Consider the following 23,690-nt stretch of genomic DNA (forward strand, 5'->3'; position numbering starts at 1 on the left):
TATATATATATATATATATATATATATATGAGTATGTACATGTATGCATATATGCAAACTTATATTTATTATACTCGATTACTGTTTCCCGCATAAGCAGGGTAGCACGAGGAAATGGCTGAGGAATGGCTCACACACTCACATATCCATACATACATATATCAACAGATACACATACATACACTTGCTTGCCTTCATCCATTCCTGACACTATCCTGCCCTAAAGAAACAGTATCGCTACCCCCTGCTTCAGTGAGGTAAAGCCAGGAGAACAGACAATAAAGGCCACATTTGTTCACACTCAAGTCTCTAGCAATCATGTGTAATGCACCGAAACTACAGCTCCATATCCACATTTAGGCCCCACAATACTTTCCATGGTTTACCCAAGACGAATCACATGCCCTGGTTCAGTCCAGTGACAGCACGTCGAACCCGGTATACCACATCATTCCAATTCACTATTCCTTGCACACCTCTCACCCTCCTGTATGTTCAGGTCCCAGTCGCTCAAAATCTTTTATACTCCATCCTTCCACCTCCAATTCGGTCTCCCACTTCTTGTTCCCTCCACCTTTAACACATATATCCTCTTTGTCAATCTTCCCTCACTCACTCTCTCTGCACTCTCAACCACACTCTTTGTATTTCCACACATCTCTCTTATACTTTCTTTAGCTACCCGATCAAACCATCTCACACCACTTATTGGTGTGAGATGTGTGAGATTTCATTTCCAAAACATCCACCCTCCTCCATACATCCCTATCTATAGCCTATGCCTCCCAACCATATAACATTGTTGGAACTACTATTCCTTCAAACATACCCATTTTTGCTCTCCAAGATAACCTCTCCTTCCACACATTTTTCATTCCTCCCAGAACCTTCGCCCCCCCCCCACCCCACCCTGTGACTCACTTCCGCTTCCATGGTTCCATCCACAGATAAGTCCACTCCCAGAGATCTAAAACACTTCATTTCCAGTTTTTCTGCATTCAAACTTACATCCCAATTAACTTGTCCCTCAACCTGCTGAACCTAATAACCTTGCTCTTATTCACATTTACTCACAACTTCCTCCTTTCACACACATTTCCAAACTCAGTCACCAACTTCTGCAGTTTCTCACTCAATCATCCAACAGTGCTGTATCATCTGCAAACAACATCTGACTCACTTCCCAGGCTCTCTCATCCACAACACACTGCATACTTGCCCCTCTCTCCAACACTCTTGCATTTACCTCCCTAACCACCTCATCCATAAACAAATCAAACCACCATAGGAAAATCACACATCCCTGCCGCAGACCAATATTCACTGGGAACCAATCACTTTCCTCTCTTCCTACTCGTACACATGCCTTACATCCTTGATAAAAATTTTTCACTGCTTCTAGCAGCTTACCTCCCACACCATATACTATTAAGACCTTCCACAAAGTATCTCTATCAACCCTATCATATGCCTTCTTCAGATCCATAAATGCTACAAACAAATCCATCTATTTTTCTAAGTATTTCTCACACACATTCTTCAAAGCAAACACCTGCTCTACACATCCTCTACCATTTCTGAAACCACACAGCTCCTCCTAAATCTGATGCTCTGTACATGCCTTCATCCTCTCAATCAATACCCTCCCATACACTTTTCCCAGGAATACTCAACAAACTTATGCCTCTGTAGTTTAACACTCACCTTTATCCCTTTTGCCTTTGTACAATGGCTTTATGCATGCATTCCACCAATTCTCAGGCACTTCATCACATATTCATTTTATCTAATTATACTTAATCGCTGTTCCCCCGCATCAGATCGGTAACACCAGAAAACAGACACTCGTATACACATATCCATAAATGCTCATATATGCACATATATACATATATATATATATATATATATATATATATATATATATATATATATATATATATATACACATCTATATATTCATACTTGCTTCTCTTCATCATTCCTGGCACTACCCCACCCTACAGGAAACAGCAACGTAACCCCTGTTTCAGCAAGATAGTGCCATGAAAACAGACAAAAAAGGACACATTCATTCATAATCAGTCTCTAAGTGTTATGTGTAATGCACCAAAACCACAGCTCCCTATCTACATCCAGGCTCCACAGACCTTTCCATGGTTTATCCCAAATGATTTTCATAGCCTGGTTCAGTCCAGTGACAGCACATTGACCCCAGCATACCACATCACTCTAATTCCTTGCATGCCTCTCACCCTCCTGTATGTTCTGGGCCAAATCGCTCAAAATCTTTTTCACTCCATCCTTCCACCTGCAATCCAGTCTCCTACTTCTTGTTCCCTCCACCTCTAACACATATATCCTCTTTGTCAATCTTTCCTCACAGATTCTCTCCATATGTCCAAACCATTTCAACACACACTCTTCTGCTCTCTTAATCACAATCTTTTTAATTCCATACATCTCTCTTTACCCTTTCATTACTTACTCGTTCAAACCACCTCACAACACTTATTGTCCTTAAACATTTCATTTCTAACACATCCACCCTCCTCCATACACCCCTATCTATAGCCCATGCTTCACAACCATATAATATTGTTGGAACTACTATTCCTTCAAACATACCAAATTTTGCTCTCCAAGATAATGCTCTCTCCTTCCACACCTTCATCGCTCCCCCAACCCTGTGACTCACTTCCGCTTCCATGGTTCCATTCGCTGCTAATCCACTCCCAGATATCTAAAACACTTCACTTCCTCAAATTTTTCTCCATTCAAAATTACATCTGGGAATCGATGAAGGCAAGTAAGTATGAATACATACATTATCTTTTCATACATATTCGCCTTATCCCGCATAAGCAAGGTAGCGTCAAGAACACAGCCTTAGAGGGTATATCCTCATTTGGCCCACCTCTCCGTTCCTTCTTTTGGAAAACTATAAACCGGAGGGGAGGATTTCCAGGGATAGAATATGTACATGTGTGTGTGTACATATTATTTTTATATTTCTATTTCATCATACTTTGTCGCTGTCTTCCACATTAACGAGGTAGTGCAAGAAAGACAAAAGAAATGGCCCAACCCACCCACATACACATGCATATACATAAATGCCCACACACGCACATATACATACCTATACATTTCAACGTATACATACATATACATACACAGACAAATACAAATGTACACATTCATAACTGCTGCCTTCATCCATTCCCGTCACCACCACGCTACACATGAAATAGCACCTATCTATAACCCATGCCTCACAACCATATAACATTGTTGGAACCACTATTCCTTCAAACATACACATTTTTGCTCTCTGAGATAACTTTCTCGCCTTCCACACATTCTTCAACACTCCCAGAACTTTTGGCCCCTCGACCCCATGACTCACTTCAGCTTCCATGGTTCCATCCGCTGCCAAATCCACTCCCAGATATTTAAAACACTTCACTTCCTCTAGTTTTTCTCCATTCAAACTTACCTCCCAATTAACTTGCCCCTCAACCCTACTGTACCTAATAACCTTACTCTTACTCACATTTACTCTCAACTTTTTTCTTTCACACACTTTACCAAACTCAGTCACCAACTTCTCTTTCACACACTTTACCAAACTCAGTCACCAACTTCTGCAGTTTCTCACCCGAATCAGCCACCAGCGCTGTATCATCAGCGAACAACAACTGACTCACTTCCCAAGCCCTCTCATCCACAAATCAATAAATTATATGCATATATATTCATAATCAAATTACTTATGGTTATAATCTGACTGGACAGCTAGAGAATGGATGTGAGCAGATGCAGTCTGTCTTCGCTCATTGCTGGTACTACCTTGCTAATGTCAAAAAAGCGATCAAGTATGAAAAAAATGTAGGTGAATAAAGGAGTGTTTAAACAACAAAAACATAAGTTTACTGAGCAAACCTGGTAAGTTATATGGGAGGGTGGTGGTTGAGAGGGTGAAGGTTTGTACATAGCATCAGATTGGGAAGGAGCGGTATGGTCTCAGAAGTGGTATAGAATATGTGGATGAGGTATTTGCTTTAAAGAATGTGTAAGCGAAATACCAAGAAGCACAATATGGTTTATAGAGATGCCTTGTGAAAGGTCTTTCAATAGAGTGTGATAGGAAAGCTGCTAGAAGCAATGAGATTTCATCACTTGTGTCAGGCATGTGTATGAGCAGGAAGAGAGGAGATTGAATGATCCCAGGTGAAGGCTGGTCCGTGGAAGCGGTGTGTGATGTCACCATGGTTCTCCAATTTGTTTATGGATAGAGTGGTGAGGGAGGTAGATGCGAGAGTCTTGAAGAAAGAGGCAAGTATGCAGTTCTGAGGGGATAAGAGGGCCTGGAAAGTGAGACAGTTGCTGTTTGCTGATGATATACAGTAATGGTAGCAGACTGAATGTGAATAAAAGCAAAATTAGATTAAACAGGAGTGAGGTACAGATTAGTTGGGGTGTGAGTTGGTTTGATCGAGTGAGTTATTACAGGGCAAGAAGTGTGGTTGAGAGAACAGAATAGGGTGTACTGAAATAGTTCGGACATATGGAGAGGATGAATGAGGAAAAGTCAACAGAGACATGTGTGCTAGAAGTGGAGGGAACAAGGAAAATGGTGAGACCAAAATGTAGATAGATGCATGGATAGAGTGAAAAAGATTTTGAGCAATCATAGTGTGAACATGCAGGACGGTGAAAGGTGAAGGTGGCTGGAGGATACCACAGAAAGGTCTGTAAGGCCTGATTGTGGATAAGGAGCTGTGGTTTCAGTGCCTTATACATAACAACTGGAGAATGGATGCAAGTGACTGTGGCCTTTCTTTGTTCAGGCCATGGGCTGCCAACAAGCAAAGGCCCATGTTGGACCAAGCAGAGGTCTGACAATCATAGAAAAAAAATGTTCCTGGTGCTACCTCGTAGATGCACGAAACAAACAAGAATGAAAAAAATAAAATCATATTCACATACTTTTTCATACCTGATCGCAGTTTTCCATGTAAGGTAACAATAGAAACAGATGAAGAAAGGCCACATTCAATCACATCCATTCTCTAGCTGTCATGGAAATATGTCAAAACTACAGCTCCCTGTGCACAACCAGGCCCCACTAACCTTCCCATGGTTTACATCATGCACTGTGGAGCCTGGTTGTGGAGAGGAGGCTGTATTGTCACTGCAATTAACATGACAGATAATGACTGGATATGAGCAAATGCCTTTTCTTCTATTCCTGGGATTAACTCACTAATGCGGGACACAGCAAACAAGTATGAAAGAAACAAAAAAGGTGTGTATCAATATATAACTAAAATGAGTAGAAGTAAGAAATAGGTAGTATGTATTAGGAACAGAACCTGGATATTCCAACTCTCAGTGTAACAAAGCTCAAAGATATGGGGAAGAATCTTTTGGGAATGTCTTAGGAGTAAAGTCAAGGGTTAGTGTTAGGGCAAGTGCTAAGGATGGGATAGATCTGCTGAGGGAGTAGTGGGAAAGAGTGGAAGTGAGCCCAAGACTGATGTGGGTAAAAATGGGTGTTACAACAGGTGGGTGATTATAAGTATTTATGCATCTGGCGATAGGAAGAGCAAGGAAGAGAAGCTGAGTGAATGCGGCAGCAGTTCCAATGTCATAGGTTGGGTAATAATGTTATCATAGAACTTAAACAGCCAAAACTGTATACCTTGTAATTATGCTATCTTTGGGTGGAAGTATATACAAAAACAAAATATCATAGAGAAGTAAATCAAATATCTCACCATTAAATATGTGTCCTGAATAATATCCAGTATGTTAATTCTCAAAAGTCATCCCCCCCCCCAAATGAAAGAAAGATGACTTGGGCATGATTTATGAGAAAAATCAAGGAGCTTTTGCAAAAAGTCTGGGATTAGCCTGTACATAAAACTGACGATTAGTCAAGTGCATACAGTACTACATATCATATATCAAATTCCAAAAATCATTGACATTCTAAAGACCTCTTGCTCTCAGAAATTCTATATATATGATAATCAAGTGCAGAACATATAAACAGGTTAAAAATACTAAATATGTATTCAATGGAACATTACTTGAAAAACCATGATACAAATATGGTGACTGCTGGAAGGACTAGCCCTCCATCTGTGCCAAAAAATGGTTTCTTGTTATCAGAGGAAAATGCAATAAAGTGTCACGAGAAAACTCACTGAACATCACCATTTAACTAACAGAAAAGCAGTAAAAATAACTGCATGATGTCATCACAAGGATCACACACTCACCAATAAGGCCTGACTACAGGCAAAACTGTAGTGTAAAAACATAGATCTGAAACCAGCTGAAAAAATTTTGAGGTAAAAAATGAAATCCACATATTTTGCCTAAAATAACCTTCAGATAATGGTATATACATATCCTTCGATGCTTCAAATGCCCCAGACCTAACTTTCAAACTTTAAGGAAACATAAATTCATCACCAGTAAACAAACCTGGTTGATATAGATAACCTGATAATGTACTTTATCCATGCATCCACACCAATATATGCAGCACTCACTGTCATGTATACAGAATCAATTTTCTCGAATGAGACCACCATACTTACACCGGCAATACTGAATACTCAGCTTTTCCTAAAGCATAGCCCTATAGCTAATCATTAAAGCTCTTAATATTTCTTTCTACTTCTTAAAAAAATGGCATATCTAATGCCTGCAACAGTCACTCACATTAAAACTATAGGGATTAATTCTTAACAAGCTCTTGAAAAAAAAAATAGCTACATGTATGTTTGTCAAGATAAAGACACACATTATTTGCTGTCTACAACCGAACATTAACAGTGAACTACACACTTTTCAATTTTGCTGAAAGAGTCCACGTTAATTCATTCACCATTATAAAAATATCAGGGCAATCTGATACTCTGAATATGTATTGTTCTACTTTTCTCTGGGAAATTTTCTGATATACAACTTTCAGTATTGTTATTCATCACGAACGATAAGGATGTTATGATATTTCCATATTCCTTTCCTTTTTGATGTTTTAGCCCTCACTCAAGCACTTAACTGTATAACTCAGATTACACCACTCCATGCACTTTAATACCACAACTGATTAATCCACTGTTTATGTAACCATGATAAAACAATAATGCACTCAGTAATTATCACACCGAATTTTAAGCATAGAATCTGCTTCCCACTTTCACTTTTGCCCAGTCCTGCCTTTAGTGTTGCTTATTCCAATAATCAGAGTGTCTTTATCATATCTTACTAACAGCACTTCAACAAATGTCAGCAGACCAACAGAAAAATAAATAATAATAATAATAATGATGATATCAATAATAATAATAATAATAATAATAATGATAATGATAATAATAATAATAGTAGCAGTAGTAGTAGTAGTAATAACAACAACAATAATAATAATAATAACAAAATTACCAATAGAAAAAAAAGCTGAAAAATTATACCTTTAAGTCCTTCATTATGCGGCAGTTTTTAATGGGTCCTACAACAACAAATATCTTGTAAAACTCTTGATCCGTAAGCGTCTGTGGTAGGTAATTAATGATGAGATTTGTCCTTGTTTCCCCATCAGGAAGAGCTGAACTGGTTGATGACTCGTAACTCATTGTGCACTTTCTTATTTTCCAAACCTAACCTGAAAATAATAAACTGAAAATTATTATACATAAACCACAAAAAAATCACTAAATATATACAAATACTGCTAATTCTGTTCCACATAATCATAATTACAAAACAGTTTCTTCAAGCTTGTTCACTGTTAATTGCATTAACAAGGTAGTGCCAGAAAAACAAAATGAAATTACATTCACTTATTCACATCCACATTCTAGCAGTCATGTGTAATGCACAAAAAAAGCCCCCTCTCCACAGCCTTGCCCCACAAACCTTTCCATGGTCTTCTATAACCACTTCATGTGCCCTGGTTCAGCAAACTAATGAGAAGTTGCCCAATGTATGACACTGCACCAATTTACTCTATCCCATGCACACCCCACACCATCCTTTTTGTTTAGATCCTACATCTCAAAAACAAATTTCACTCTATCCTTCTATCCCATCCTTGTTTCCTTCGTTAGACACACATCCTATTAAGTCATTCTCCTCTTACTCATCCTCTCCATAAGACTAAAATAATTTCTGAAAAACCCAGCTCAACTCTCTCATACAAATTCCGCTTACTCATGGTGCCAGAAGGACTGTGGTATATCAACACATTCAAACAACACTTTTTTGAGTTTTGTCATGCGGAAAAGAAACGCTGAAACCTTCTTCAAGCAAACAGGCACGACAAAAATAAATATACAGCTCTTACTGGGGAAACTAGTATAAAAATAAAGGTAGAAAACAAAACAAAAGAATAGCTGGACAGCAAAACCTATAACTACTTTGTAGAGCCAGTAAAAAGTAATTCATGGCAGTACAATCATTACAGAACTCAACAGCACCAATATCAAGTGGTGCCACTGGTCCCAGGGCCCATTTGAGCACCATCATGCTAATGGGATCTGCCCCACTTCCATACCAACAGCACCAAGACTTAGCTCTTTTTCTATCCATTTCTGCAACATTCATGGTCTTAATTCTAACATTCCCTTTGTTGAACACCATCTTAATACTTCCTCCCTTGATCTTCTACTCTCTGAAATCCAACTGTCCAAGGTTGCCTCTCTTTTGCATTACCACATCTCCAACTGTAATCCATTTCTGTTCAAGGGTGGAGTCTGTGCCTAATACTATCAAACAAAATCTATTGCTCGACTCTTGGATCTTGAGTCCCTTACCGCTAATGCCACCTAGCTCAAAACCTCTCAACCTTCAATCAACTTGTTCCTGTGTTTCTTTTATTTCCCCCAAATGCCTCCAACTACATACAACTCTTCCACTACTTGACTTCTTACCACGAAGTCCTGCTCTCTTCTCATCTATTCTCTGAGATCCTCTATGCAGAGGATTTCAATGTACACCACAAGGATTGGTTCGACTTACTGGGACAAGGCCTTTTGTTCATCTCTCATCAATCTGGAACAATTTCTTAAAACACCCTACCCAAGTTCCTGACAATCATCGCTCTTCTACTGCACGTGACCCCTTTTTACCACTGAAACCTCCTGCAATGCATACACAATTTCTGCCCCTTAGGGTCCTCTAACCACAATCATATTCCTATTACTTCTAATTAGGCACATCCATCTTAAATCCCCCTAAAAACACCAATGTGGCACTTTGGTAGGGCTCAAGTGGTTATCCCTAAGGGTTCTCTTACCACAATCACATTTCTATTACTTATTAGAGAACAACAAAAAGCAGTGAGAGCAAAGGAAGGGAGTTAAGCAAGTAAAGACTTATAGTGAATCTTGCCAGATGCTTTGGAGATGACAAAAATATCAAAAAAATCCCTGTGAGAGGAAGACCAAAGGTTATACACATAGGAGATATCACCAACAGACCAAACACGGCAAACTTCATACCAAGGATCTGACAGAAGGGAACAGTATTCTAAGTGTATGAAAAAGGGAAAGTTTAGGAGACTTTTAATAATCCTTGGGATAACCAATGAACCCTACCAAGAGTTCAAAGTACCAAGTCAGTGTTTTGAGGGGGATAGAGGATAGGCATGCCTAATTGGAAGTACAAGAAACATGATTGTGGTCAGAGGGTCTTAAGGAGGTCCTCTCAGGCCGTTCCATTGCAGCAGTCATCAATGGAACGACTTCCCCCTCTTATCCTATATATAACAATGATGTCCCTCAGGGTTCTGTCCCATCACCTCATCCATTTCTTCTCTCAATAAATGATGTTCCCTCTTCTTTAAGCCCTATTCACCCTTATGCTGAGGATTCCACTTTACATACTCATTCTATTTCTCATATTGGCCATATTTCCTCTATGTAGCACTTCGATCACAGAAGCAGCAACCTTGTGAAATCTAACTGTGCTAAAATGCAATTCCTTCAAGTATTTCTTTCTAAGAATCAACTGCAGCCCTCTGTTCAATTTCAAAGCACCATATTTCAACCTTTTAGTAATAAAAACATGTTGAGCATAAACATCTTCACTACCTTGGAAACCCCATACAATCAACACTAGAGTCTGCTTCCCAAAAGCTAAGAGTGTTGTACTGGTGCAATAATCATTTTTCTTGTAAGCAGGTGTTTCACATCTACAGGGGTCACATCAGTGGGATTTACCCTCCACCTCTCTATTAAGTAGATTAAAATCAAAATCCTTCCTTCTTTCTTCTTTTAAACTATTTGCCATTTCCCGCGTTAGCGAGGTAGCGTTAAGAACAGAGGACTGGGCCTTTTTTGGAATATCCTCACCTGGCCCCCTCTGTTCCTTCTTTTGGGAAAAAAAAAAAAAAAAAAAAATGAAAGGGGTGGATTTCCAGCCCCCCGCTCCCTCCCCTTTTAGTCGCCTTCTACGACACGCAGGGAATACGTGGGAAGTATTCTTAATCCCCTATTCTCCTGACATCATCTCTCTTCAACCTTCCCTTTCCGAAGACCACAATGTAGCTGCTCTATATCTAAGAGATATCATTTTCGCCATTGTTCTCACATACTGACTGCAAGTGTCGGCATCCCTAAGGTTTGGACTCACGGGATGCATTTGGCTGCTGCTTCCCACAACTGTGTGAAGACCAGCCACTCAAGAATTGGCTATTACAATATCTCCTTTCCTCAATTGCTAAGCTGTGGCATTCTCTTCTTTCTTATGTCTTTCCCTCTACATATACCCTTTCTTCCTTTCCCTTATGGAATATGGGGGGGGGGGGGGGGGCATATGGCAAAACAGTCTCTACTTATCCCTGTCCGAACATGCATCATTCGCATACACCATGCCTTCTTCCCCCACATCTTTTTCTTTCTTTCATACTTGATGAGGTTTCCCACATGTGAGAGGTTGCACAAGGAACTGATGAAGAAAGGCCACACCTGCTCATATCCATTCTTTAGCTGTCATGCATAATTCACCAAAAACAGAGCTCACTTACCATAACTAGGCACCATAAACCCTTAAGTATTATCCAACTCTATTTCCTCAAGTCTCAGGTGGTCTTTCTTTCATACCAACCCCTTTAATTGCACTATCATACACTTTCCTTGTAAACTCCCATCTTGCATTCTTTCCAAGCGCCCAGCCCACCTCAAACTATCACGTTTCACCCTCTCTCCCACTCCATGATTCATTCACTTTGCACTCCCTGCCATACCAAATATTTCATACACCACATCATTACTTTCATTCATCTAGTCATACCCCTCAATCCTCTCAAATAACTCATTTCCATAGCCTGGATTCATGACCTCTTTAGCCCCAACACCACCTCCAAAAGTAAATACAGGCATCATGCATCATGCTTCCATTTCAAGGATGCCTGTTATGCCTGGATTGTTTCTAAGTTTGCAGTGCATGATAATTTCTTCCGAGCCAGCCAACTTAAAGTCATGCCAATTATGCTCATTCCAAGGAAGGAAACTGAGCAACTTTATCTAAGTTTAGAGGACCATGTAGATGATGATCCTAAATTACATGAAAAGGATGATCCATCTTCATGCTATGTGGGGAGATTTTATGGATGTCAATTCTTCTAGAAGTAAAAGTTGACCAAGGTAAGGAAGGAGGTATTCCTAGTACAACAGAAGGCAGCATTGTCAGCACCTGCCTAACAATGAAGACACTCCACCTGATTGCTGCAGCCGGTAATCTTACAAACAATTATGATTTTCTTATGAAAAATTATCAATAAATCACACTTTTCTTCTTATCATTTTTGAGTACATTAGTTCATCTGATTTGTTTTCTTTCCTCTGCTGGGTTAACATTTTTTTTCTTAATCTGCCATTCTATTTTGCCGTTTACTGAGTGCCTGTTTTCCTCTTTCTATCATAGACTTTTTGTGCAATCTTTCCACTGGCATGTTTCAAGTAGCAAAAGTACAGGGGGTCCTTTACTTATGAACATCCAATCTACAAACACACGTACTTACAAATGGTTTCTAAAAAAAAATCTAATCTGACATGCAATCTATTACTCATGCTTGAAACACATCTCTTTTAATTGTTACATAATATGACATTCTATGCATTATATTTACTTCATAATGCAATATCTAATACATTTTTACAATCAGGTATATAAGTAATTGCTATAATTTCCAGCTTTTCTTTATAATTCCTAACAAGAGGAGACTGACTAACAAAAAAGGTTCACGAACCTAATCTGTTCGTAACCTGAGGACCCATAATTATGTCTTCAACACACTGTTGCTTTGGTTTGGTATTCAATGTGGTTTCCCACTGTTGCAAACATATCATCGATTCCATCTTCCCCCTTTATCTGCTTACCATCAAAACTTAAATTGCCGAATAAAACCGCATGGGTAATTGTTTAGCCCAGGCAGTTTAGTAACCAAATTTGTTTTTACTTCAATAAGGTTGCAATCAGAATACAGTTTTTATGATGGTGATGTTGCATGTCAGGCGTGCAATATTTTGTATACATCAGGTTTACATTATTTGTAAAGTCCAGAATGAATTCCTGGTGAAGTCTTTGGGAGGAGGTCTTCCAATCCCATTGCCAGAGCTGTTCAAGCATTTGGAAGCTGCACCCCACAGGCCAACATAACCCCATAAGCCTAGCTGGCCTGGTATACTAGGCAGACACTAGTCCAGTGCACTCTTCAAATTCTCTACTGTGCATCCCAAGGCATTCCAGATAACAGTAGGTAAAGCGTTGATGTCTTGGGCCCTGAATGTTTAAGGTGTTCTCTCTTTTTGTGCATACTGCATCTTCATATATCTGATAGTATCTTTACAAAGTCTTCCATGCCTGTCATGCTGGTAAGATATTTCCCAATGTAAGTTGGGAACCATACCTTCTAGGTTTTTCCAGGTTAAGATGATGATGTACCTCTTCCATCTGTGCTCCAGGGAGTATACCTCTGAGATTTCAGCCATTCCCAGTAAATCAGATGTTTCTACCCTTTGCAGACTAAGGGAGAATTTGTCACAGCCTGACAAAATCTTTTTATGCAGCTGTTCATCTGAGCTTCCTCTGGTGTCAGTAATTTCAGCTTAGACACTGTTTTCTGTTTATGTCCATGTGTGGTAGATTGAAGTCCCCTATAAGTATATTTGAAACCGAGTTTCCAAGGAGGTCAAGGTATGATTCTATCATATTTGTTCTATGAATTTTTGTAGCTTTACATCTGGAGGTCTACAGATTAATACATGAACAGGCATTGGTTTTCAACCTTAACAAGCATTTCCACTACATCATTTCAATAGTAGTTCAAAGATGATTTATCATAGAAATTCCAACTCTTCCACAAGACTACCAAGTCCTATTGCATCTGTTCAGGTTGTAATCTAGGATCCAAAGTCCTACTGCTTCTGTTCAGGTTGTAATCTAGGATCCAGACCTCATCAATCATATGGTCTTTAGAAAGTGTTTCAGTAAAGGCCAGAAATACTGTATTTGACTCATAGAAAAAGCCACTAAGAAAGGGGATTTTATATGTTCTGTGTGATTTGTGTCCCTGTAAAATTAGCATAAAATGGAGACAGGAAGCAACATTGTACATGCAACTAACAATACCAGAGGTAGTTCTAATAGGAGACAACACTGTACCAGAAACTAACAATATCAAAGGCAGGTCTGATGGGCAGCCACAAAAAAGAGGGCTATTCAGACTGTGTGACAGGTTCACCATTGTCAGCGAATTACAAAACCAACCACAGGAAAGTAACACTGAATTAGAAATTTACAAATAATGAAGGTGACATGCAATATCATCCTGTGAGGTATTTTGATCATGGAAATCAATGTTGGGACCAGTTGTCTTACTCATGTGTTGATCTCAATAATGGGCTGAATTGTTAAAAACTGAAATTCACACATGACTAAAGCTGGGAAATAAATCTAAAACTAAAACTGAACGTCTGCAGCTTCAAAGTGGCACACACAGACTGATGAACTGGGCTCATGGGCTGCAAATGAAATGGTGAGATCTCACTTAAATTTTGCAATTGCAGCCTGAGGTCCTTGTAAACAGAAACTCCCCAAAAAAAATTGAGGATATCCACCAGACAGGTACCACACAACTCCTAGCCATAAAAGACTGAACTCATCCAGAGATATTAAGAAAACAAACTGCTCTGCCTTAAGAACACTCTTCTCAGAACAAACATAATAATTATATGAAATAACTCAACAGGCATGACAAACATGTACAGAGAACTTTAGCAGACTAAGCAGGAAAAAACAAAGCCTTAAAAGTTTTCTCCAAAAGTGGTTAATACTAAAAGAAACCAGTGCAGTGATAGCAGTGAACATATGGAACAGTCTTAAAGAAGTAATCATAATGCCTGATATCATAGATCTTCAAAAACACACTTGACAAACAATGGGCTGGATTAGTTTGTTTATCAGAGTTGTCCCTCTGGTTAGTGCAGGATAACTAGGGCATTAAGTCAATGCTGACTCATTTGGTTCTATGTGCCTAATTAACAGTTCATTACTGACCTTAAATTTATTCACCATTACATTATAAGTAAGTATATTCCACTGTTAGTTTCAAGGTGTTCTCTAAACTAAAATTTTGCACTAAATTTAATGCCTTTTCAGTTAACCAAAATTGAAGCAACAAAATTCTTAACTTTTACCAAAGGACATATTTTTACCATTATTACATTTGATTGCTGCTTCCCGTGTTAGCTAGGTAGTGCCATGAAACTGATAAAGAAAGACCCAGTAACAAATTTTTCATATGCTTGATCACCATTTCCCACATCAGCGAGGTAGCACCAGGAAACACAAAAAGACCCAACCACTCATATACACACACATACATATACATAGCAACATATCTATTTATTCACATATTACACTTAATCACTGTTTCCCATGTCAGCGAGGTAGCACAAGGAAAAAGACAAAGAATGGCCCAACCACTCATATACAAATATATATACATAAACATCCATACACGCACATACACATACACAGACATATACATATATAAATATGTACATATTCATACCTACTGCTTTCATCCATTCCCATCACCACCCCCACCATACATAGAAGTAGCACCCCCACCTCCGGTGAGGCAGCGCCAGAAGACAAAAAGGCCACATTCGTTCACCCTCAGTCTCTAGCCGTAATGTGTAATGCACCAAAACCACAGCTCCCTTTCCACATCCAGGCTCCACAGACCTTTCCATGGTTTACCCCAGACACTTCACACTGATATATATACACATGTACATATTCATACTTGCTTGCCTTCATCCTTCTCAGCGTAACCCCATCCCACAGGTAAAAGCATTGCCACCTGCTGCGTCAATGAGGTAGCACCAGGAAACAGACTGAAAAAGGCCACATTCGCTCACACTCATTCTCTGTTGTGTGTAATGCACTGAAACCACAGCTCCCTATCCACATCCAGGCCCTACAGACCTTTACATGGTTTATCCCAGATGTTTTACATGCCCTAGTTCAATCCATTGACAGCACGTCAACCCCAGTACACCACGTCATTCCAATTCACCCTATTCCATGCAAGCCTTTCTCCGTCCTCCATGTTCAGGCCCAAAGCATTCAAAATCTTTTCACTCCAAAGGATATATATATTTCTGACACTTGTTCCCTTCTGGAACTCCCTCAATGGGGTGGCCATGGCAAGTCTCCATAACTACTGTGACAGTTTACACGGGATGAAAATGGGAAGATGAGTGACTGAAATAACTCAGGTGGATACTGTTAAAGAATAAAGCGTTTGAAAACAGTTATTGTTAAAAAAGTTTGAAAAGTATTGTTAAAAAAAAAAAAGTGTTTGAAACCATCTTATATGAGAGGGTGTTAAAGGATTGTAAAGAAATTTGCTCTATTACTTTGTACATTCAGTAAATTCTCGAAACTGGTTTCCTCCCTGAACAATGGAAAACTAAAGTTGTTCCTATTTTTCAAGAAGGCTGAATAAGTCAGATGCATCAAATTATAGACTTGATAGTTTAACATTTATTGTAGGGAAATTTCTTGTCAATGATAGCAAACAGAACTAGAGACCATGAGGACAGTCATGCCTTACTAATTTACTTACATCTTTTAATAAGGTTTTCAAAACTGTGGATAAGGGCAGTAGTTATGATATTATATATTTGGATTTTACCAAAGCTTTTGATAAGGTGCCGCATCAATGACTACCGAAAAAAAAGTGGAGGCACATGGTATAGGGGGGAAGGTATTAAACTGGATTAGGGAGTGGCTCTCAGACAGGAAGCAGAGGGTATGTATAAATGGATCATCTGGTTGGGGTGATGCAATCAGTGATGTGCCACATGGATCTGTGCTGGGACCTCTTCTTTTCATTATTTGGATAGTGGAATCTTGAGTGACAAGTAAATTTGTGGATGATACAAAATAGAAAATGTTATTAATGCACCGAGTGATGCAGTGAAGTTACAAGAGGACTTAGATAAACTGTTTCTATGGGTGAGGGAGTGGCAAATGGATTTCAGTGTAAATGAATGTTAAACACTGAGTGCTGGGAAGGGGAAGGTAACACAAACCACTATTTATATGATACTTATAAGGAAATCAGACTGTGAGAGGGAATTGGGAGTATTATTAGGTAAAGACCTAAAACTAAGGAAGACATTTGAACAATGGTTCAAAGTTAAAAATGAGGCAAATAAAATGTTGGGATTTATTATAAGTGTTAGTAACAAAACCTCTAAAGTAACATTATCACTTTATCTTGCATTAGTTAGACCTCATTTGGACAATGCTGTGGAGCTTTGGACACCTTACCATCAGGAAGATATAGATAGATTGGGGAGGGTGCACAAAGGTTTAACTAAAATGATACCAGGAATTAGGAATCTTAGTTATAAGGAGACTTGCTAGACTGCACTCACATTAGCTGAAAAGGAGAGCCAAAGGAGATATGACATAGGTGTACAAAGGTATGACAGGTCTACTAAATAAGGAGGAAATTGGCAATGTTCTAAAGATGGCTAACCATAGAACTCGCAATAGTGGCTTCAAAATAAAAAAAAAATTTGGTTCAGATTGGATGTGGGGAAGCACAGGTTTAGAAATAGGGTGGTAGACCTCTTAGAATAGCTTGCCATATGCTGGAACCTTAAATTGTTTTAATAGGGTGGATAGGTACATGAGCTCTGCGGGGTGGTTGTAGGAAAGACCCACCAGTAAGCCTTTGTGGATGCCATTATCTTAAGTTCTTATAACTAGTGAACTCCAGAGCACTTCTAAACCTTTAGCGCCTCACCCTCAGCAGGCCACTGGCAGAAGGTGAGTCTAGCACAGTGTATGCAGAGGCTCCTACTAAGTGTTCCGAACTGACTACTTTTACCTAGCTGATGGACATAAGTGTTCTGGCTTCCAGAATTTGACAAATGTGATACTATTAGGTTACTTACACTTTCTATAGTTCATACATTGTATGTGGGCCTTCAGGTGCAGCACCTCCTACTCCACCGATTTACAGTTCTAACAAAATGGGCAGCGCTTTGACACAAGGGGGAACTCAGAGTAAAAGCACCCTATACCAACAGCCGAGCAAAAGGGATCCACAGTATCACTTTCATGAACATGAACAGGAGGAACAGGTATAGTGACCTGATGTCAGTCATTTCCTGATGTCCTAGCACACAGCAAAAGGACATTAGAAAAGAGAATGTCCTGTGGACAGCTGGAATCAAACATTCAACTTCCAATTGTCTGGATTCCACACAGCATGAAGCCACTTAACACAAAAACTTATGGATCTAGAAATGTCCTTTTCATTTATTATTGATGCACTTCACAAAATGCCATCATGCATCATATGAATCCAAATTTTGCAAATATATTAAGTTTAAACATCTACAATGATACTGGGGTTGAATTAATGCTTATGAGATCTGTCCCACACACAGTCACATGAATATCTCTCTAGACATCTGATGTCACTGTTTCCCTTCAAATCAAATGATATACGTCAGTCAAACGAAGTACATATTTTACTAACGATGGAATTTCAATCACAAAATATCATCACTATTGGAACACAAGTCATCTTTGGCGTCAACATGGGAAAGTTATTAGCGTTTTTGCTAATTAATAATATATCAATTACTTGTTATCTAATTGCACATTTTCTCTCTTCCTCATAACCCTAACAATAACGAGTAATCTCAAGACGAAAACTCAATCGTAAAGTGAACACGGAAAATCCCATATTCTTAAAATTACTTAACAATGACTAACTATGACTCCATCAGGGGCGAACACGGAGCATAATACGAAAAAAAAAAAAACGTGCGTCCAACAACGGAAAAAAGTACTCGATTAATGAACATGCATCAGTTTACATTCACGCAGAAAACTTATACAGGATCTTTTAGGCATTATTCCAAAGCTGGGACAACATCCTATGCCATATTCACATACAACTATGGCCAATGCCAAAATACCACCAGTAAAGACTAAATGGTCTTATCTTAGTACCCTTGTATCCTGGACCTTCTCGTCCCTATGGTACAGTAATAGCGGGATGGTGTACACTATGCGGTGCAAATTGGGAAGAGACCGAGTGTCCGAGTGTGGTTGAAAGAAGGCCGCGCAGAAACTCGCTCCCAGGGCCACCCGCCAACAAGATATTTCCTCTCCACTCCTCCTGTTCCCAGGTCCTCGCCCCGCACCCACACTCCCTACTCGATTTCCCCGAACCTATAGTCCATGCAGCATCTCAACACACAACATACAGGGAACAAACGGACGCTTTTCTCACCTAAATAAACAAAAACATTGAGCTGTCTTGGCGGTGAGATGCCGGGTAGACGCGCGTGGGGCACACAAACATTGGTGCAGGCTTGCCAACCACTCACAGATATTTATCCAATTTAGGATTAACGCTTCCCTTTCCCACGAAGGACCTTCAGAAATCAAAGGAATGCTCCCCCGTGACTAAAATATAATTCCTACCATCATACATGGGACGAAGCTCTGAAAAGATCTATTGATTTTGACGTGGCACCACTGTCGTCAAAGAAAATGGCAAATTTCATTTTCATTTTCTTTAATACGGTCGGCATCACATGGCAAACATCTGATATAATTCAAACGGTATTAGACAATGATTTTAGGACATAAATTGTTCTATTAATCCATTTCTTAGACCTGAATTATGAAATTAATTAATAATGATAAAAATTGCTTTGACTGGAAATTTGACAGACAGTATAACGTTATAGATGCATAGCCAAGTACCAACGCAACGTATTTGGTTTTGATTCAGATATGAATCTGAGGGTGAATTTGTTTCGGTGTTCTAGTGTTAATATATGGCTTATTATGTTATACTTAATAAATATCAATACAAGATCTCACAACACGAAATTCATACACATGCTTCTATAGTTCCTAATTATCTATTTCAGTTTGTGTTAATTAGACTGGTATAATCAGAACTTGAATTTTAGTTCTAGACTAAGACTTTATTGCGGAAATTATCTTGAAGGTTTCTGAGGCTACCGTTTGAAAATTTTGGGAGACGAGCACAATTTATATTGGATGTACATTTTTAGTTTTGTGTAATTGGTTTTGTGTAAGGAAAAGATTGATATTTACTTCGTAGCATTTGATTGGTCTGGATTAGTAAAATAAAATATATATAAAAAAAAATCCGCCATGTCGCTTCACGGTATTCATTTAAATCAAGACCAAACTACTTATATCACAAAATGATCGGCTGTTTATATCGAAGTAAGATGTACTTCATGGGCCATTTATGATGTGAAAGTATATTTGATATCATGGTTATCTTTACCGCCAGAAGAAGGTGGTCAGAATTGCTTGGTTGATTGATTTTACGTTGTTGACGGCCATAATGACATAACACCAAGCCCACTAACAAAAGATTTTCAGCTCAAAGTTTGTAAGGATATTCTTACCTCTTCATCTAGTTTTCACGGTCCCTGCTCCAATATAAATATATGCCAGACGTCATATTGTTACTTTAACATTTCTCTCCCATCTGTCTGTACACATATTACCATAAGACTCATAGATGATGGAAACTAACTGCAATAAAAATTGGTCTCCTGAGGAAGTTAAAAAAAAAAATCATACTTTACAGTTACCAGTTGTGGAAAGGACAAACTGATTAACTTTTGACTTAGCTGCAAAATTTTGCACGTTGAGGGAAAAAAATGTACTGCACTAAAATTCAGGAGCACTTATTGATGTAAAGTTGATTCGTAACATGGTATATATATATATATATATATATATATATATATATATATATATATATATATATATGTGTGTGTGTGTGTGTGTGTGTGGAAAGAGAAACCATGCCCAAACCGCACAATTAACTTTCAGTTCATTGGATGGAGCATTGAGCAACATGTACCTCTGCAATATTTCTTTTAACAATTCATTAAGACTCGGGGAACGAGAGACCCACTGGGAAGACCTTACAACCAGACGCTGAGTACGTGGGTACTCGTGTATGGCTGGACACATGATTTCTGATACAGAGGAAGTGGGGTCTTGAAACCCACCAAACCCCGGGTTGAGCTCAAGACTTACATCCAATTCATTATGCGATATTAGTAGGTGGTGACATATGGTAGTTACTGACCCTCCCTGTGTTGGGGGATATATGACATGACTCTCTTTGGTAGTGGGTATCTGACATGACTCCTTGTTGTAGGGGTTATCTAACAGTGGAGACAATAACATTGAAGGGTATTAGCATTAAGACAGCAACAGATTTTGGCAGAGAATTGCCACTAGCCAGATAGGTCTATATCCTAAACTAATGCATGCAGACAGCATTATGCTGACCATCTATCCCCGTGGATGATACTTGTATGGATGAGATAGAGAGTCATCCTAGTTGGACTGATATTCTCGGCCATTTTATCATCCGTAGGTTGTGCAGAGCAGAGCCGTTCGAACATGTCCTTTTTCGGCAACAGAGGAGGAGGGCGTGGCCATGTCTTCGAGGAAAGCCGGTCCACATGTCTTCTTTGCCAGGTCAACGATGTTGCTCTTTGTTCTTCCGACATGAGATGAAATGCTAGTAAAATAGGTTCAGGATCATACATATTACTTACAAATTTGAAGGCTAAATGAATACCCAGATTTTATGTCAGTCTTTATCATTTGACTTTTTTTTCAGTTTAAGAAACAGGACCTACTAATTATATGTCGATATCTAAATATAAAGCATTTTGACATTTTCGCGTTTTATGAAAAAGAAATTGGAATATCAGTGGCCGGTTTTGCAGTATCTATACTTCTTTGCCTTCAATACAAAGGCACACACAAATGCATTCTGCCAGTCCTCAGCAGCCTCTTCTTGGACCAAAAAATAATCTGAAAAGCCTGTCTAACCAATCAACAACATTTGTCACTCCCTTTCTTTAGAAACGCATCTGCAGTCCCATGGATGGAAGTGTGAGAGGGTTACTGCAAGTCTTGTAGAACGCGGCTACCATGTATCCTGTTGGGGATGAGAGGGACTTGTGAAGTGATTCCATTGTCGTTCGTCAAAGATATGGCACTGATGGCTCATTCAAGTGGAAAAACTACAGAAGTTGGTGGCTGATTGTGGGTGTGTGAGAAACTTGAGGATTAATGTGAATAAAAGCAAGGTTATTAGGTTTGACAGGGTTGTGGGGCAAGTTAGTTGGGGTGTAAATTTAAACAGATAAAAAAGGGAGGAATGGAGTGTTTTACATACCCGGGAGTGGGCTTAGCAGAAAATGAAACCATGGAAGGAGAAGTGATTCATAAGGTGGGGAGGGGGCAAAGGTTCTCAGAGAGATGTAGGATGTGGAAAGAGAGAGTATTATCTCGTAGGAGAGAAATGGAAATATTTGAAAGAACAGTACTTCCAACAATATCACGTGGCCACACGGCATGGGCTATAGATGGGATTGTGCAGAGGAGGGTGGATGTGTAAAAAATGAAATGTTTGAGGACAATATGTGGTGAGGTGGTTTGATCGAGTAAGTAAAGAAAGAGTAAGAGAGACGTGTGGAAATAAAGTGTGGTTGAGAGCAGAAGTGGGTGTTTTCAAATGGTTTGGACATATGGGAAAATAAGTGAGGAAAGGTTAACAAAGAGTATATATGTGTCAGTGGTGGAGGGAACATACATACATATACATACACATCATGTATACACCTGTACATTTATACCTGTTAGGAAGAGAGGAAAGTGATTAGTTCTCAGTGAATGTAGGTTTGCGGCAGGGGTGTGTGATGTCTCCATGGTTGTTTAATTTGTTTATATTTGGGGTTGTTAGGGAGGTGAATGCAAGAGTTTTGGAGAAAGGGGCAAGTAAGCAGTCTGTTGTGGATGAGAGAGCTTGGGAAGTGAGTCAGTTGTTGTTCGCTGATGATACAGCGCTGGTCGCTGATTCGTGTGAGAAACTGCAGAAGCTGGTGATTGAGTTTGGTAAAGTGTGTGAAAGAAGAAAGCTGAGAGTAAATGTGAATAAGAACAAGGTTATTAGGTACAGTAAGGTTGAGGGACAAGTCAATTGGGAGGTAAGTTTGAATGGAGAAAAACTGGAGGAAGTGAAGTGTTTTACATATCTGGGAGTGGATTTGGCAGCGGATGGAACCATGGAAGCAGAAGTGAATCATAGGGTGGGGGAGGGGGCAAAAGTTCTGGGAGCGTTGAAGAATGTGTGGAAGTCAATAACATTATCTCGGAAAGCAAAAATGGGTATGTTTGAAGGAATAGTGGTTCCAACAATGTTATGTGGTTGCAAGGCGTGGGCTATGGATAGAGTTGTGTGGAGGAGGGTGGATGTGCTGGAAATGAGATGTTTGAGAACAATATGTGGTGTGAGGTGGTTTGATCAAGTAAGTAATGTAAGGGTAAGAGAGATGTGTGGTAATAAAAAGAGTGTGGTTGAGAGAGCAGAAGAGGGTGTTTTGAAATGGTTTGGTCACATGGAGAGAATGAGTAAAAAAAGATTGACCAAGAGGATATATGTGTCAGAGGTGGAGGGAATGAGGAGAAGTGGGAGACCAAATTGAAGGTTGAAAGATGGAGTGAAAAAGATTTTAAGTGATCGGAGCCTGAACATGCAGGAGGGTGAAAGGCGTGCAAGGAATAGAGTGAATTGGAACGATGTGGTATACCTGGGGTTGACGTGCTGTCAATGGATTGAACCAGGGCATGTGAAGCATCTGGGGTAAACCATGGAAAGTTCTGTGGGGCCTGGATGTGGAAAGGGAGCTGTGGTTTCGGTGCATTACAAATGACAGCTAGAGACTGAGTGTGAATGAATGTGGCCTTAGTTGTCTTTCCTAGCGCTATCTCGCACGTGCATGGGGGAGAGGGTGCCATTTCATGTGTGGCAGGGTGGCAACGGGAATGGATGAAGGCAGCAAGTATGGATATGTACATGTGTATTTATGTATATGTCTGTGTAAGTATATGTATGTATACGGTGAAGTATATAGGTATGTATATGTGCATCCATGGGCGTTTATGTATATACATGTGTATGTTGGTGGGTTGGGCCATTCTTTCATCTGTTTCCTTGTGGTACCTCGCTAACGCAGGAGACAGCGTGGACTCATAGGAATATCTTGATC

General features: G+C 39.4%; 1 protein-coding gene across 6 annotated transcripts in view; it reads right to left on the reverse strand.

The window, feature by feature from the left end:
- The window catches only part of LOC139761917 (sex-lethal homolog), a 334,918-nt gene extending 315,908 nt beyond the window's left edge, over nt 1-19,010 (reverse strand). For 5 of the 6 annotated variants that reach the window (XR_011715640.1, XR_011715642.1, XR_011715641.1 and 2 more), the window contains exons 1-2: nt 18,854-19,010; nt 7,494-7,684 (exon numbers count right to left, since the gene is read on the reverse strand). Coding sequence is in view for 2 of the 6 variants with exons in the window: in XM_071686559.1 (XP_071542660.1) it covers nt 7,494-7,655 (162 nt within the window). In the remaining 4 variants the exon portion in view is untranslated. Of the gene's footprint in view, nt 1-7,493; nt 7,685-18,570; nt 18,715-18,853 lie in introns of those variants that run through there. The other variant, XM_071686560.1, reaches the window with a different exon arrangement.
- Between the last annotated feature and the right edge of the window lie 4,680 nt (nt 19,011-23,690).

Source organism: Panulirus ornatus, chromosome 42 (assembly GCF_036320965.1).
Source record: "Panulirus ornatus isolate Po-2019 chromosome 42, ASM3632096v1, whole genome shotgun sequence".
In the NCBI taxonomy this organism is placed as follows: Eukaryota; Metazoa; Arthropoda; class Malacostraca; order Decapoda; family Palinuridae; genus Panulirus; species Panulirus ornatus.